Consider the following 13,435-nt stretch of genomic DNA (forward strand, 5'->3'; position numbering starts at 1 on the left):
CTGTAGCTTGTGTAGGCTATATTTCCGATTAAGGTGCGCTAGTGCTGCTGTGCTGACAGGTGCAACGGCTGTCGCGCGCGTTCTGATGTTCCCGCACAGACAGTTGTCGGGAGATATTATCATGTAATGGACATTAACTATAGCCTAGGCTAAGTGGTCGGTCGGTATATTCCCTCAATTTACTCACTTTTCTTGAGCCCCGGCCCAGCGAGATTTTCCGAGTTTCTATCACTTCCCTTGCAGTTTGATGCTGGCATTGAGTCAATGGCGCTCCCATGTAATGACCTGGGGATTTAAAAAACTAAACCAATGGCAGTCCAAAGAAACGTTAAAGGTGCGGTAACGTTAATCCGCAGAGTGAAATATGCAACCAATGCTATTTTAGCGCGTGAAACAACGTTGCAGCATGGGCTATAATGAAATGAGCAGGGGTAGCCGCCTATTTGTAGACTAACAACATATCAAGTTTAATTAGGCTACCTGGCAGCAATTCTTCATAGCCTAATATTTTATCTATTAATTTGGTGTGGCCCAGTTGGCTAAACGAACCAGGTGTGCAGATATCTATGGCTATCAAAATCGATAACATTAGCTGGCCAAAATGTATTGCAAGTCATACCACCACGAATAAAATTGATGGGCTCCATCCAATAACTCAGTTAGCTAAGGTTATGTAGCTGGTGTGATTCTCCGTCATCTTCCTTTGATTTAGCATAAGGCATTCAACCATTCAAACTGAAATTAACTCAATGCTCGCAAACACATGCATCATTGTAGTTTAACCAGCTTGAACCCTAAAACGAACCCCATGACAGTGAAACTGGAAGTTGTCAAAGAGTTCGGTTAATGATAGCCTAATTTCAGTGAGGATGTCTTTCCTGGATGTCAGTGCGCACGCGCCTGTAGGAAAATACCTGCCTGGCTGATCTTGCTGTAAAACGCATGGCTCTGCAATAACCCGTCTATTTTATACATTCCATATATTCTTTGCGAAATATCTGGAACTTCCTCGTCCTCTTATTTGCTGTTCCTTGGCTGCTGTGTCACATCACCACGTTTTCATTCCCAAATCTACAGCCACCGAATGGAAAGCTGCATCATCAGTACCCGTTTTAGCTTAGCAACGGAGAGGTTTGTAACTAGCTACACCTTGATTGACAAAACTTTACATCCAATGGCATGGCGATGTTTTTTGTCCAGGCTCGTGAGTACTGACCAATAGAATTGGTTGTGAAAGGTTCAGAGTTCACTCTGGTGCACGTGGTTTAAAATGTCTGCGCCCTTCCACTAAATAATGATACAGACGAAAATATTGAAACAGCTAAACGTTTACAGCACATAGCTACATTAGAGCTGAGACATCGCCAAGGTAAGGAAGCAATACTTGACAGTACAGCAATACATAAACTGGTGTTATTCCAGTGTAATCGTGATTAATAATATATATTTTTTGCTCACTGAACTAGGCTGCTTGGACGGGGTTTTATAAAATGTAATGTTGGCTAGGTAAAGTTACCACTCTCGAACGTGTTGCATACACGTTCACTCAGCCCTGTCAATGATAGCCTACATTATTGGTAGACAGTGACATTTATTTAAAAAATGTGGTCATGCATTGCAGGGAATCTTGCTGAAGATGTCAGAAACCAGCAATGTCGTTGTACAAAAAGGCACCAGCAGCACAGTTCCCAGAGCTCTGATCATTCAAATGATGGCGGAAAAATTCGAACGGCTGCCTGAACTTGACAGGTACGTTTTTGTAGGCCTATGCCATAGAGAATGATAGAGGTCTCTAGTTGCCAAAATGCTGTGTTAGCATGGGCAGCGCCACAGAGGGCATAGACAATTTTAATGTAGTCAACTGGGTGGGACTTCCACTTCATTGGCTGAACCCTCCTGGTGACCCTGTTGGAGTCATATCCAACCAGTTCATCAGGAGGGATCAGCCAATCTTGAAGAAGAGCATTTACTAATTCAAAATGGAGATAGCTTCAATGGTGCTGCCCATGCTGTCACAGACACTATAGATGGGTCAGCTAACAACTTCACGAAAACTATGCGCACGCTTCTGGCGCAGAAGTCTGTGTGTTGTTGTGATTCTGGATGGCCAGATCGCTTGCAGTAGTGATGGGGAAACTAAGCTTCCTGAAGCATAGTTTAACACGTGTCTGTTTTGTTGCTAAACAACCAACCCGTCTATAATTGCACAGGTACAAAGATGAGTCGTCCATTTCTATGGTCTATGCCTAGAGTGTTAATTGCCTTGACAGCCTTTTGCATTTTGCTCTCATAACATTAACAACCTATGAAATATCACTGTTGTTCTACAGGAAAATCTTCACCTATGGCCCCATGTACCTGGGAGGTAATGGGGCATTTGCAGGACTGATTGCCAACAGCTTATACAGGAGAGCACTGAATGTCACTCAAGGGCGTTTTACATCAAATCTCCCAATGGCTGTCCTACCATTCTTGACAACAGTGGCCATGTATAATGTAGCTGTATCTAAACCATTATTGTCTGGTGAGTGTGTAGTTGTTTTAGTTGCAATTCAAGTTTTCTACAATATTTTAATTGTTTCTGAATTGAATCTGACATTCTTAAACTCATTCAGGTGACCTTAACTGTCCAACCTGTGTCCTGATAAGAGGTGCCCTTGTCGGCGCAGTTGGTGCTGGTGTATATCCTATTCTGTTGGCTTTGCCTGTGAATGCAGGCCTTGCAACCAGGTATGTGCAACTCTTTCCAGTAGGTTGAAGTTGCCCCTAGACACTGATCTTGGGTCAGTTTTTGCATTTCCCCCACTGGTTAAGGTTAGGATTGGGGGAAGGGAAACTGATCCTAGATCTGTACCTTGTAAAATTAACCCCTGAGCATGTATCAACCACAAAAAGGTTTAATCAATGTGCTTGGCTGACTGAATTTGCATAATTATGCCATTCTAATTATCTGACAGGTACAACACTACACCAATGCCAGAAAAGGGAAACGTCCTCCGTTTTTGGATCAACATTACCCAACCAATCCTGAGGAAAATGGGTGTTGTGATAGTGCTACAGGTGTTCTTTGGCACCTACCTAAGCTCCAGACACTTTGACAGCTACTTGAAGTTGCTTCAGTTGTCCACATCAAATGGCGAGGAGCTTGTGGATTAAAACGGTATCAAACTAACCTAAATGTGCTCTGTATTTTTATTTTCTTGAGTCCTTGAATTACATGGACAAACATTTATCTGGATAATCGTAATGTAATAAGACTAAATTATATCAACGCTATCGCTGGAATAAATGTAAATTTATATGCAATGTCAAAGGGCAAAACGAAACCATGGGGATACTGCAGATTGTCATTTTTTCCGCTGTTTGCAATGCCGTCATTTACAGCTGTATCACAGAGGAGTAGAGGCCCATTCATAATTGTAATTCAAGCGGATGGCAGCATTCACATTGCAACGATAACAAAAAACATGGACTGATAACAATAGCTAGGATTTGAATATTGTCTAGAGTTCTAATTCCATGGTCTACATGTTACTTGCTCAAAGTGATGCAAAATCATTTCTGCAATGCATTGTAATTATGAAATTAGATTTAACTACTAAGGTAATGGAATCAGCACTGCGCTTAACTTCCTTCTTTGCAATTCGAACATTGATAATTAAATACTAAAACATGTGCCTGTAAAATGTGCCTAAAGTACTTTAGAATCTAGTACCCGGCTGAAGTTAAAGCAATCCCAGTGTATGTATGTATGTATGTACAGTGCATTCATAAAGTATCCAGACCCCTTGACTTTTTCCACATTTTGTTACAGCCTTATTCTAAAATGGATTCAATTGGTGTTTTCCCCTCAATCTACACACACAATACCCCATAATGACACAACAAAAACAGGTTTAGACATTTTTGCTAATATATACAGTGGGGAGAACAAGTATTTGATACACTGCCGATTTTGCAGGTTTTCCTACTTACAAAGCATGTAGAGGTCTGTAATTTTTATCATAGGTACATTTCAACTGTGAGAGACGGAATCTAAAACAAAAATCCAGAAAATCACATTGTATGATTTTTAAGTAATTAATTTGCATTTTATTGCATGACATAAGTATTTTATCACCTACCAACCAGTAAGAATTCCGGCTCTCACAGACCTGTTAGTTTTTCTTTAAGAAGCCCTCCTGTTCTCCACTCATTATCTGTATTAACTGAACCTGTTTGAACTCGTTACCTGTATAAAAGATACCTGTCCACACACTCAATCAAACAGACTCCAACCTCTCCACAATGGCCAAGACCAGAGAGCTGTGTAAGGACATCAGGGATAAAATTGTAGACCTGCACAAGGCTGGGATGGGCTACAGGACAATAGGCAAGCAGCTTGGTGAGAAGGCAACAACTGTTGGCGCAATTATTAGAAAATGGAAGAAGTTCAAGATGACGGTCAATCACCCTCGGTCTGGGGCTCCATGAAAGATCTCACCTAGTGGGGCATCAATGATCATGAGGAAGGTGAGGGATCAGCCCAGAACTACACGGCAGGACCTGGTCAATGACCTGAAGAGAGCTGGGACCACAGTCTCAAATAAAACCATTAGTAACACACTACGCCGTCATGGATTAAAATCCTGCAGCTCACGCAAGGCCCCCCTGCTCAAGCCAGCGCATGTCCAGGCCCGTCTGAAGTTTACCAATGACCATCTGGATGATCCAGAGGAGGAATGGGAGAAGGTCATGTGGTCTGATGAGACAAAAATATAGCTTTTTGGTCTAAACTCCACTCGCCGTGTTTGGAGGAAGAAGAAGGATGAGTACAACCCCAAGAACACCATCCCAACCGTGAAGCATGGAGGTGGAAACATCATTCTTTGGGGATGCTTTTCTGCAAAGGGGACAGGACGACTGCACCGTAATGAGGGGAGGATGGATGGGGCCATGTATCGCGAGATCTTGGCCAACAACCTCCTTCCCTCAGTAAGAGCATTGAAGATGGGTCGTGGCTGGGTCTTCCAGCATGACAACGACCCGAAACACACAGCCAGGGCAACTAAGGAGTGGCTCCGTAAGAAGCATCTCAAGGTCCTGGAGTGGCCTAGCCAGTCTCCAGACCTGAACCCAATAGAAAATCTTTGGAGGGAGCTGAAAGTCCGTATTGCCCAGCGACAGCCCCGAAACCTGAAGGATCTGGAGAAGGTCTGTATGGAGGAGTGGGCCAAAATCATCCCTGCTGCAGTGTGTGCAAACCTGGTCAAGACCTACAGGAAAAGTATGATCTCTGTAATTGCAAACAAAGGTTTCTGTACCAAATATTAAGTTCTACTTTTCTGATGTATCAAATACTTATGTCATGCAATAAAATGCAAATTAATTACTTTAAAATCATACAATGTGATTTTCTGGATTTCTGTTTTAGATTCCGTCTCTCACAGTTGAAGTGTACCTATGATAAAAATTATAGACCTCTAAATGCTTTGTAAGTAGGAAAACCTGCAAAATCGGCAGTGTATCAAATACTTGTTCTCCCCACTGTATATAAAAAAAAAGAAAAAAGTATTCAGACACTTTACTCAGTACTTTGTATAAGCACCTTTGGCAGCGATTACAGCCTCAAGTCGTCTTGGGTATGACGCTACGAGCTTGGCACACCTGTATTTGGGGAGTTTCTCCCATTCTTCTCTGTAGATCCTCTCAAGCTCTGTCAGGTTGGATGGGGAGCATCGCTGCACAGCTATTTTCAGGTCTCTCCAGATATGTTCCATTGGGTTCAAGTCCGAGCTCTGGCTGGGCCACTCAAGGACATTGAGACTTGTCCCGAAGCCACTCCTGCGTTGTCTTGGCTGTGTGCTGAGGGTCGTTGTCCTTTTGGCAGGTGAACCTTCGCTCCAGTCTGAGGTCATGAGCGCTCTGGAGCAGGTTTTCATCAAGGATCGCTCTGTACTTTGCTTCGTTCATCTTTCCCTTGATCCTGACTAGTCTCCCTGCCACTGAAAAACATCCCCACAGCATGATGCTGCCACCACGCTTCACCGTAGGGATGGTGCCAGGTTTCCGCCAGACGTGACGCTTGACATTCAGCCCAAAGAGTTCAATCTTGGTTTCATCAGACCAGAGAATCTTGTTTCTCATGGTCTGAGAGTCGTCATGTGCCTTTTACTGAGGAGTTGCATCCATCTGGCCACTCTACCATAAAGGCCTGATTGGTGGGGTGCTGCAGAGATGGTTGTCCTGGAAGATTCTCCCATCTCCACAGAGGAACTCTAGAGCTCTCTGAGTGACCATCGGGTTCTTGGTCACCTCCCTGACCAAGGCCTTTCTCCCCCAATTGCTCAGTTTGGCCGGGTGGCCAGCTCTAGGAAGAGTCTTGGTGGTTCCAAACAAACTTCTTCCATTTAAGAATGATGGAGGCCACTGTGTTCTTGGAGACCTTCAATGCTGCAGACATTTTTTGGTACCCTTCCCCAGATCTGTGCCTCGACACAATCCTGTCTCGGAGCTCTACGGACAATTCCTTCAACCTCATGGCTTGATTTTTGCTCTGACACGCACTGTCAACTGTGGGACCTTATATAGACAGGTGTGTGCCTTTCCAAATCATGTCCAATCAGTTGAATTTACCACAGGTGGACTCCAATCAAATTGTAGAAACATCTCAAGGATGATCAATGAAAACAGGATGCAGCTGAGCTCAATTTCCAGTCTCATAGCAAAGGGTCTGTAAATAAGTTGTATTTTATAAATTTGCAAACATTTCTACAAACATGTTTTCGCTTTGTCATTATGGGGTATTGTGTGTAGATTGAGGATTTAAAAAAATCAATTTTAGAATAAGGCTCTAACGTAACAAAATGTGGAAAAAGTCAATGGGTCTGAATACTTTCCGAAGGCACTGTATCTGTAAGGTCCCTCAGTCGAGCAGTGAATTTCAAACAGATTCAACCACAGACTAGGGAGGTTTCCAATGCCTTGAAGGGTAAAAATAAAGACACTGAATATCCATTTGAGCATGGTGAAGTTATTAATTACACTTTGGATGATGTGTCAATACACCCAGTCACTACAAAGACACAGGCGTCCTTCCTAACTCAGTTGCCGGAGAGGAAGGAAACCACTCAGGGATTTCACCATGAGGCCAAAGGTGACTTTAAAACAGTTACAGAGTTTAATGGCTGTGATCGGAGAAAACTGAGGATGGATCAACAACATTGTAGTTCCTCCACAATACTAATGTGAGTGACAGAGTGAAAAGGAGGAAGCCTGTACAGAATAAAAATATACAGTGTTATGTTTGGGGCAAATCCAATACAACACATAACTGAGTACCACTCTCCATATTTAAGCATAGTGGTGGCTGCATCGTGTTATGGGTATGCTTGTAATTGTTATGGACTGCAGAGTTTTTCCAGGATAAAAAAAATTAACGGAATGGAGCTAAGCACAGACAAAATGCTAGAGAAAAACTTGGTTCAATCTGCTTTCCACCAGACACTGGGAGATGAATTCACATTTCAGGAGGACAATAACCTAAACCCAAGGCCAAATCTACACGAGTTAATAACCAAGAAGACATTGAATGTTCCTGAGTGACTGAGTTAGTTTTGACTTAAATCTACTTAAATCTAATGGCAAAACCTGAAAATGGTTGTCTAGCAATGATCAACAACCAATTTGACAGCACTTGAAGAATTAAAAAAATTATAAAATGGGCAAATGTTGCACAATCCAGGTGTGGAAAGCTCTTCGAGACATACAGTGAGGGAAAAAAGTATTTGATCCCCTGCTGATTTTGTACGTTTGCCCACTGACAAAGACATGATCAGTCTATAATTTTAATGGTAGGTTTATTTGAACAGTGAGAGACAGAATAACAACAACAAAAATCCAGAAAAACGCATGTAAAAAATGTTATAAATTGATTTGCATTTTAATGAGGGAAATAAGTATTTGACCCCTCTGCAAAACATGACTTAGTACTTGGTGGCAAAACCCTTGTTGGCAATCACTTTTCTTGTAGTTGGCCACCAGGTTTGCACACATCTCAGGAGGGATTTTGTTCCACTCCTCTTTGCAGATCTTCTCCAAGTCATTAAGGTTTCAAGGCTGACGTTTGGCAACTCGAACCTTCAGCTCCCTCCACAGATTTTCTATGGGATTAAGGTCTGGAGACTGGCTAGGCCACTCCAGGACCTTAATGTGCTTCTTCTTGAGCCACTCCTTTGTTGCCTTGGCCGTGTGTTTTGGGTCATGGTCATGCTGGAATACCCATCCACAACCCATTTTCAATGCCCTGGCTGAGGGAAGGAGGTTCTCACCCAAGATTTGACGGTACATGGCCCCGTCCATCGTCCCTTTGATGCGGTGAAGTTGTCCTGTCCCCTTTGCAGAAAGACAACCCCAAAGCACAATGTTTCCACCTCCGTGTTTGACGGTGGGGATGGTGTTCTTGGGGTCATAGGCAGCATTCCTCCTCCTCCAAACACGGCGAGTTGAGTTGATGCCAAAGAGCTCCATTTTGGTCTCATCTGACCACAACACTTTCACCCAGTTCTCCTCTGAATCATTCAGATGATCATTGGCAAACTTCAGACGGCCCTGTATATGTGCTTTCTTGAGCAGGGGGACCTTGCGGGCGCTGCAAGATTTCAGTCCTTCACGGCGTAGTTTGTTACCAATTGTTTTCTTGGTGACTATGGTCCCAGCTGCCTTGAGATCATTGACAAGATCCTCCCGTGTAGTTCTGGGCTGATTCCTCACCGTTCTCATGATCATTGCAACTCCACAAGGTGAGAACTTGCATGGAGCCCCAGGCAGAGGGAGATTGACAGTTATTTTGTGTTTCTTCCATTTGCAAATAATCGCACCAACTGTTGTCACCTTCTCACCAAGCTGCTTGGCGATGGTCTTGTAGCCCATTCCAGCCTTGTGTAGGTCTACAATCTTGTCCCTGACATCCTTGGAGAGCTCTTTGGTCTTGGCCATGGTGGAGAGTTTGGAAACTGATTGATTGATTGCTTCTGTGGACAGGTGTCTTTTATACAGGTAACAAACTGAGATTAGGCGCACTCCCTTTAAGAGTGTGCTCCTAATCTCAGCTCGTTACCTGTATAGAAGACACCTGGGAGCCAGAAATCTTTCTGATTGAGAGGGGGTCAAATATTTATTTCCCTCATTAAAATGCAAATCAATTTATCATTTTTGACATTCGTTTTTCTGGATTTGTTTGTTGTTATTCTGTCTCTCACTGTTCAAATAAACCTACCATTAAATTATATTTCTTTGTCAGTGGGCAAACGTACAAAATCAGCAGGGGATCAAATACTTTTTTCCCCTCACTGTACCCAGAAAGACTCAGAGCTGTAATCGCTGCCAAAGGTGCTTCTACAAAGTATTGACTCAGGGGTGTGAATACTTATGTAACTGAGAGTTCTGTGTTTCATTTTCAATATATTAGCAAACATTTCTAAAAACATGTTTTCACTTTGTCATTAATGGGTATTTTGTGTAGATAGTGAGAATTCAATTTAATCAATTTTTAATTCAGGCTTTAACTCAACAAAATGTGGATTAAGGGGTATTAATACTTTAAGGCACTGTACATTTGTGTTATACCTTAATCCTAATGGAAATTAAAGCGTGCATTAAGTGATTATCAGGTTGTACAACAGTTCTGCATTTTGAATGTCCTCTGTAGCTCAATTGGTAGAGCATGGCGCTTGTAACGCCAGGGTAGTGGGTTCGAGCCCCGGGACCACCCATACGTAAAAATGTATGCACACATGACTGTACGTCGCTTTGGATAAAAGCGTCTGCTAAATGGCTTATTATTATTATTAACTTGGCATATCGCACATTTGGAATCAAAGGTATTTTGAAATGAATTTGTGATGCATGAGCCAATGGCAATTTTAGTGATAGTAAGTTACACCTCTGAATCAGGATCGCAATGCAATGGTTGTTTCTCTGTTTAAATCTCAGCCTAAGTCTACCTCATAGCTGTGTTTTAAATGCCCATAAACTGATATTGGGTCCTAAAATTGGATGTTATTTTAACACAAAGGTTCTCAAAAAAAGCATTCAACATACCCTATGTGCATAAGACCATCAGGTGTGGAATCATTATTTTTGAGTGGCCCGACATGGGAAAAGGTTTGAAAGTGCCATATCCTAAGGTAATGCAACTGATAAACAATGCAAAAATGATCCAATTTGGATTTTAAAACAGTCAAAATAGCATAACATTTAGTTGTCAAATGTCAAGTAAGACACTTGATGAGCAACATTTGCTTTGTAGCTCAGTTGGTAGAGCATGGCGTTTGCAACGCCAGGGTTGTGGGTTCGATAGAATAATGTATGTGCTAACTGTAAGTCGCTCTGGATAAGAGCGTCTGCTAAATGACTAAAATGTAAATGTAAATGTATACTGATATCAAAATGTATAATGGACATTTACTAGCAGGTCAACCAGCCAATCTAAATATTGGCTGAGGATAGTTTTGATTTAAGTTAGTTGGGCTATATCAAATTAATGAATTCTCAATTTCACCAGTGTAGAATACATTATTTTTTGGAAAATGTTTGTGCAAATGACAACAGCCTTCAATTATAGTACATGTTATAGACAGCTAGTGCATACTAAAAGTCTACCACACAATCACATAAAAACTGGATGGAAACGTGGTTACTGAATCGATTTCAGTTGATTTGACCGTGACATTTTCAACATTGGACAGTAACCACCATCACCCCCATTGATTTTTGGTTAGCAGTGGCTAGAGTTTGATGTGGCTGTATTAAAGAAACCCAAATTGCACATTGCACTTACTTTCAGTGCGAGAAACCATTTAACTGTTAGGTCTTAAATACCAAACTTATCCTTTAAAGGCACAATACATTTTTCAGTCAACAGCAGCCCCACCACTTGGTTTGCAACAAAGCTGCGGGATCACAAGGCTGGAGAAATGTACCCACTGAAAATTAATAGGAGCTATGGATGCATGTAGTGACTGTCCACGTGAACATGATAGTTTTAAGGATATTTTGAAGCTATAGTGTTAATAAACATACATTTACACCATATATGCTTCTCTGGCTAAATATTCCATAGTTTTCATTAGAAAACTGTTTAGTTTGCATGCCCAAATAAGTAGCCTTGCATGCCACTGTTATGACCTGTGATTTTTGGGCACGCACCGCATATCAATATATACACAGATTCTTGGAAGAATATAACTTATAATGCCCAATGAGCTTAGTACAACTGTTGCCCAAAATATAAAGGTTGTTTTAAACAAAGTATTTGTAAACAAACAATGTATAGCTTCAAAATATAAGTTTAAAACTATGATTTTGATCTCATGTACTGTCAGTCCTTTAATGCATAGCTTCATCTATGAATTTGAAGGTGGTTACATAACATTTCTCCAACCCATCCTTCAGCTTTATAGCAAACCAAGTATTTGGGTCTGCCATTTGGCTGAAAAACAAATTAAGGATTGTACCTTTAACAAAGTAAAAATGTGTGTATTTGGCTAACAATTTATTTTTCAGATGCAAAATGCCAAGTAAAGCCTTGTGGATTCTTCACATTAAATATAAAATCACTGCCATGCCATCCAACTCGACAAACGTATGAGTGACACTTCCTTACATACATTATTTGTTAGACATTCAGACCTCAGAAGTGGTCTGTCAAAAAGAGTAAATGGCCTACGCTACCAGGTGTGTAAATCCTATTATATGCCTCAACCCCAAATTAATGGGAAAGATAAGTACTATCCAAAATGACTTAAAATTATCATTTTGAACAGCACCTGTCTTTTCTATTAATTTGTGATTCAGGCATATAGCTGGACATTAACTTATTCAGTCAGACGAATTGAGGTCTGAAAACACCTGAAGCCAATTTAAGAGTGAAATATTACTTTAAAACTAAATGCAGCAGCATTATGTTAAAAACAAGTACATCAGACTAGTAGAGTATGCTTTGAGCTCTCCACTCAAATTAAGCCTCACGTGTTTGGGAACCATTACCACATTTTTTTCAATTTTGTTGAGGAATTGATAGATCTTTGTCTGCAGAAAAAGCTTGCTGTTTGAAAAAGAGCAAAAGAGGTTAATATCAATTACATACAGCAACATTCAAGACAAAATACATAACTGAAACGCATATAATCAAAATAAGATTTATTGTCAATCACTTTATCATACCCATGTTCCTGAAACATTGTTATCTCGTTTAGAAAAAAATGTGCTTGGGACATGTTTCCTGGCACAAAATATTGTATTATACATAATTCTTCAAGACAGACTGACTCAGTTTATACAAAATTGGTGAAATCTATTTCTATCAGGATTACCACATCAATAATACGTTTTTTTTTTTTTTTTTACAACTGGGTTACATTCAAAAGTGTCAACACAAGTCAAGTTAAACTTGTGAAGAAACCATTATATGACCGCTGATATTGTCAATGCAATAGGTAGTGGAACACTTGTCATCCACAATATATTCTGAATTCACTACTTTTTCCAAAGGTGTGGTGGGATACTGGTAAAAGGCAGTCACTTACACTATTTGTTATACTACCTTAAAAAAAATACCAGGCCAAGTTGGCAGCAGCAGGTTCCGCCTCTTCAGCTTCCCCGACAGCGGAATCCACTTTAGCAATAAAGAAAAATAGGGGCGGTAAATAAAAACATCCTTCAGCAGAATAGTGATGTTTCACAAAGAGACCATTTCTAACCAAGCCATGGTAACCAACTATATTTGTTGTTTTCCCCCTCCAATTCTGTTTTGAGAGCCAATATGAACTAATAATCTTATACTATAAAACTATTTGTGAAACATCAATCTCTTTTTTTCTCCCCCCAATAAAACTTGACTGCTAAATTCAACAAGCTCCCCATTTCTTTATATTTGGGAGTGAAATCAGTTAGATGTATATTTACAGGTTAAATTATTTATGCATAGAGCTTAATAAAAGAAAAGTTGAATATAAATTGAAGTAACAAATTGAAGTAATTACTCAACTCAAACTAAAAGAGAAACATATGTTCCAGTGTAAACCTAAAGTTACTTTAAAAGCCTCTGGTGAAGGCTAAGACAATGAAAACTTGAAATAACCTTGAAAAACATCTGAGAATGTATCAAATCATCAGCTTTTCTTGTTAAGAGATCCTTACCATGGAGCCAAGCAGACAGGGACGTTCTGTAACCCAGTCATCCAGCATGGTAGAACAATCACCACCTAGAAGAAAACTGGCAACAAGGTTTAACGAGTAACATGTTCTTATATCATTGGTTTCATAAAAAATTTCACACATGCTAATTCAACACTTCTTAAGTAATGATCTCAAAACATTTTTAAGTGTTCATAAATTCCCTTGATATATTTTACTCTGAAGTTAAATCAGGTTCAGTCTCAACATCTGAAAACAG

The 13,435-nt window shown here is 40.6% G+C and overlaps 1 protein-coding gene across 3 annotated transcripts; it reads left to right on the forward strand.

Annotated features, from left to right (window-relative positions):
- The first annotated feature begins 1,044 nt into the window (after positions 1-1,044).
- Positions 1,045-3,172, forward strand: tmem126a (transmembrane protein 126A). Of its 3 annotated transcripts, none has more exons than XM_041886466.1 (5): positions 1,045-1,131; positions 1,622-1,749; positions 2,331-2,524; positions 2,616-2,730; positions 2,958-3,172. In XM_041886466.1, exons 2-5 carry the CDS (start codon positions 1,637-1,639, stop codon positions 3,154-3,156), a joined length of 621 nt encoding a protein of 206 aa, XP_041742400.1. In that variant the 5' UTR covers positions 1,045-1,131; positions 1,622-1,636; the 3' UTR covers positions 3,157-3,172. The 3 variants fall into 3 exon arrangements, with proteins under 3 accessions (XP_041742400.1, XP_041742399.1, XP_041742401.1); XM_041886465.1 differs by lacking the exon at positions 1,045-1,131 and adding an exon at positions 1,227-1,369; XM_041886467.2 differs by lacking the exon at positions 1,045-1,131 and adding an exon at positions 1,468-1,506.
- The last annotated feature ends 10,263 nt before the right edge of the window (positions 3,173-13,435 follow it).

Source organism: Coregonus clupeaformis, unplaced genomic scaffold (assembly GCF_020615455.1).
Source record: "Coregonus clupeaformis isolate EN_2021a unplaced genomic scaffold, ASM2061545v1 scaf0088, whole genome shotgun sequence".
Lineage (NCBI taxonomy): Eukaryota > Metazoa > Chordata > Actinopteri > Salmoniformes > Salmonidae > Coregonus > Coregonus clupeaformis.

Excerpts from the sequence above, each read along its gene's own strand:
- tmem126a (XM_041886466.1), top strand. The coding sequence starts at position 1,637 with ATGTCAGAAACCAGCAATGTCGTTGTACAAAAAGGCACCAGCAGCACA. Across the intron at positions 1,750-2,330 it reads CGGCTGCCTGAACTTGACAG|GAAAATCTTCACCTATGGCC; the intron begins GTACGTTTTTGT and ends GTTGTTCTACAG. Across the intron at positions 2,731-2,957 it reads AATGCAGGCCTTGCAACCAG|GTACAACACTACACCAATGC; the intron begins GTATGTGCAACT and ends ATTATCTGACAG.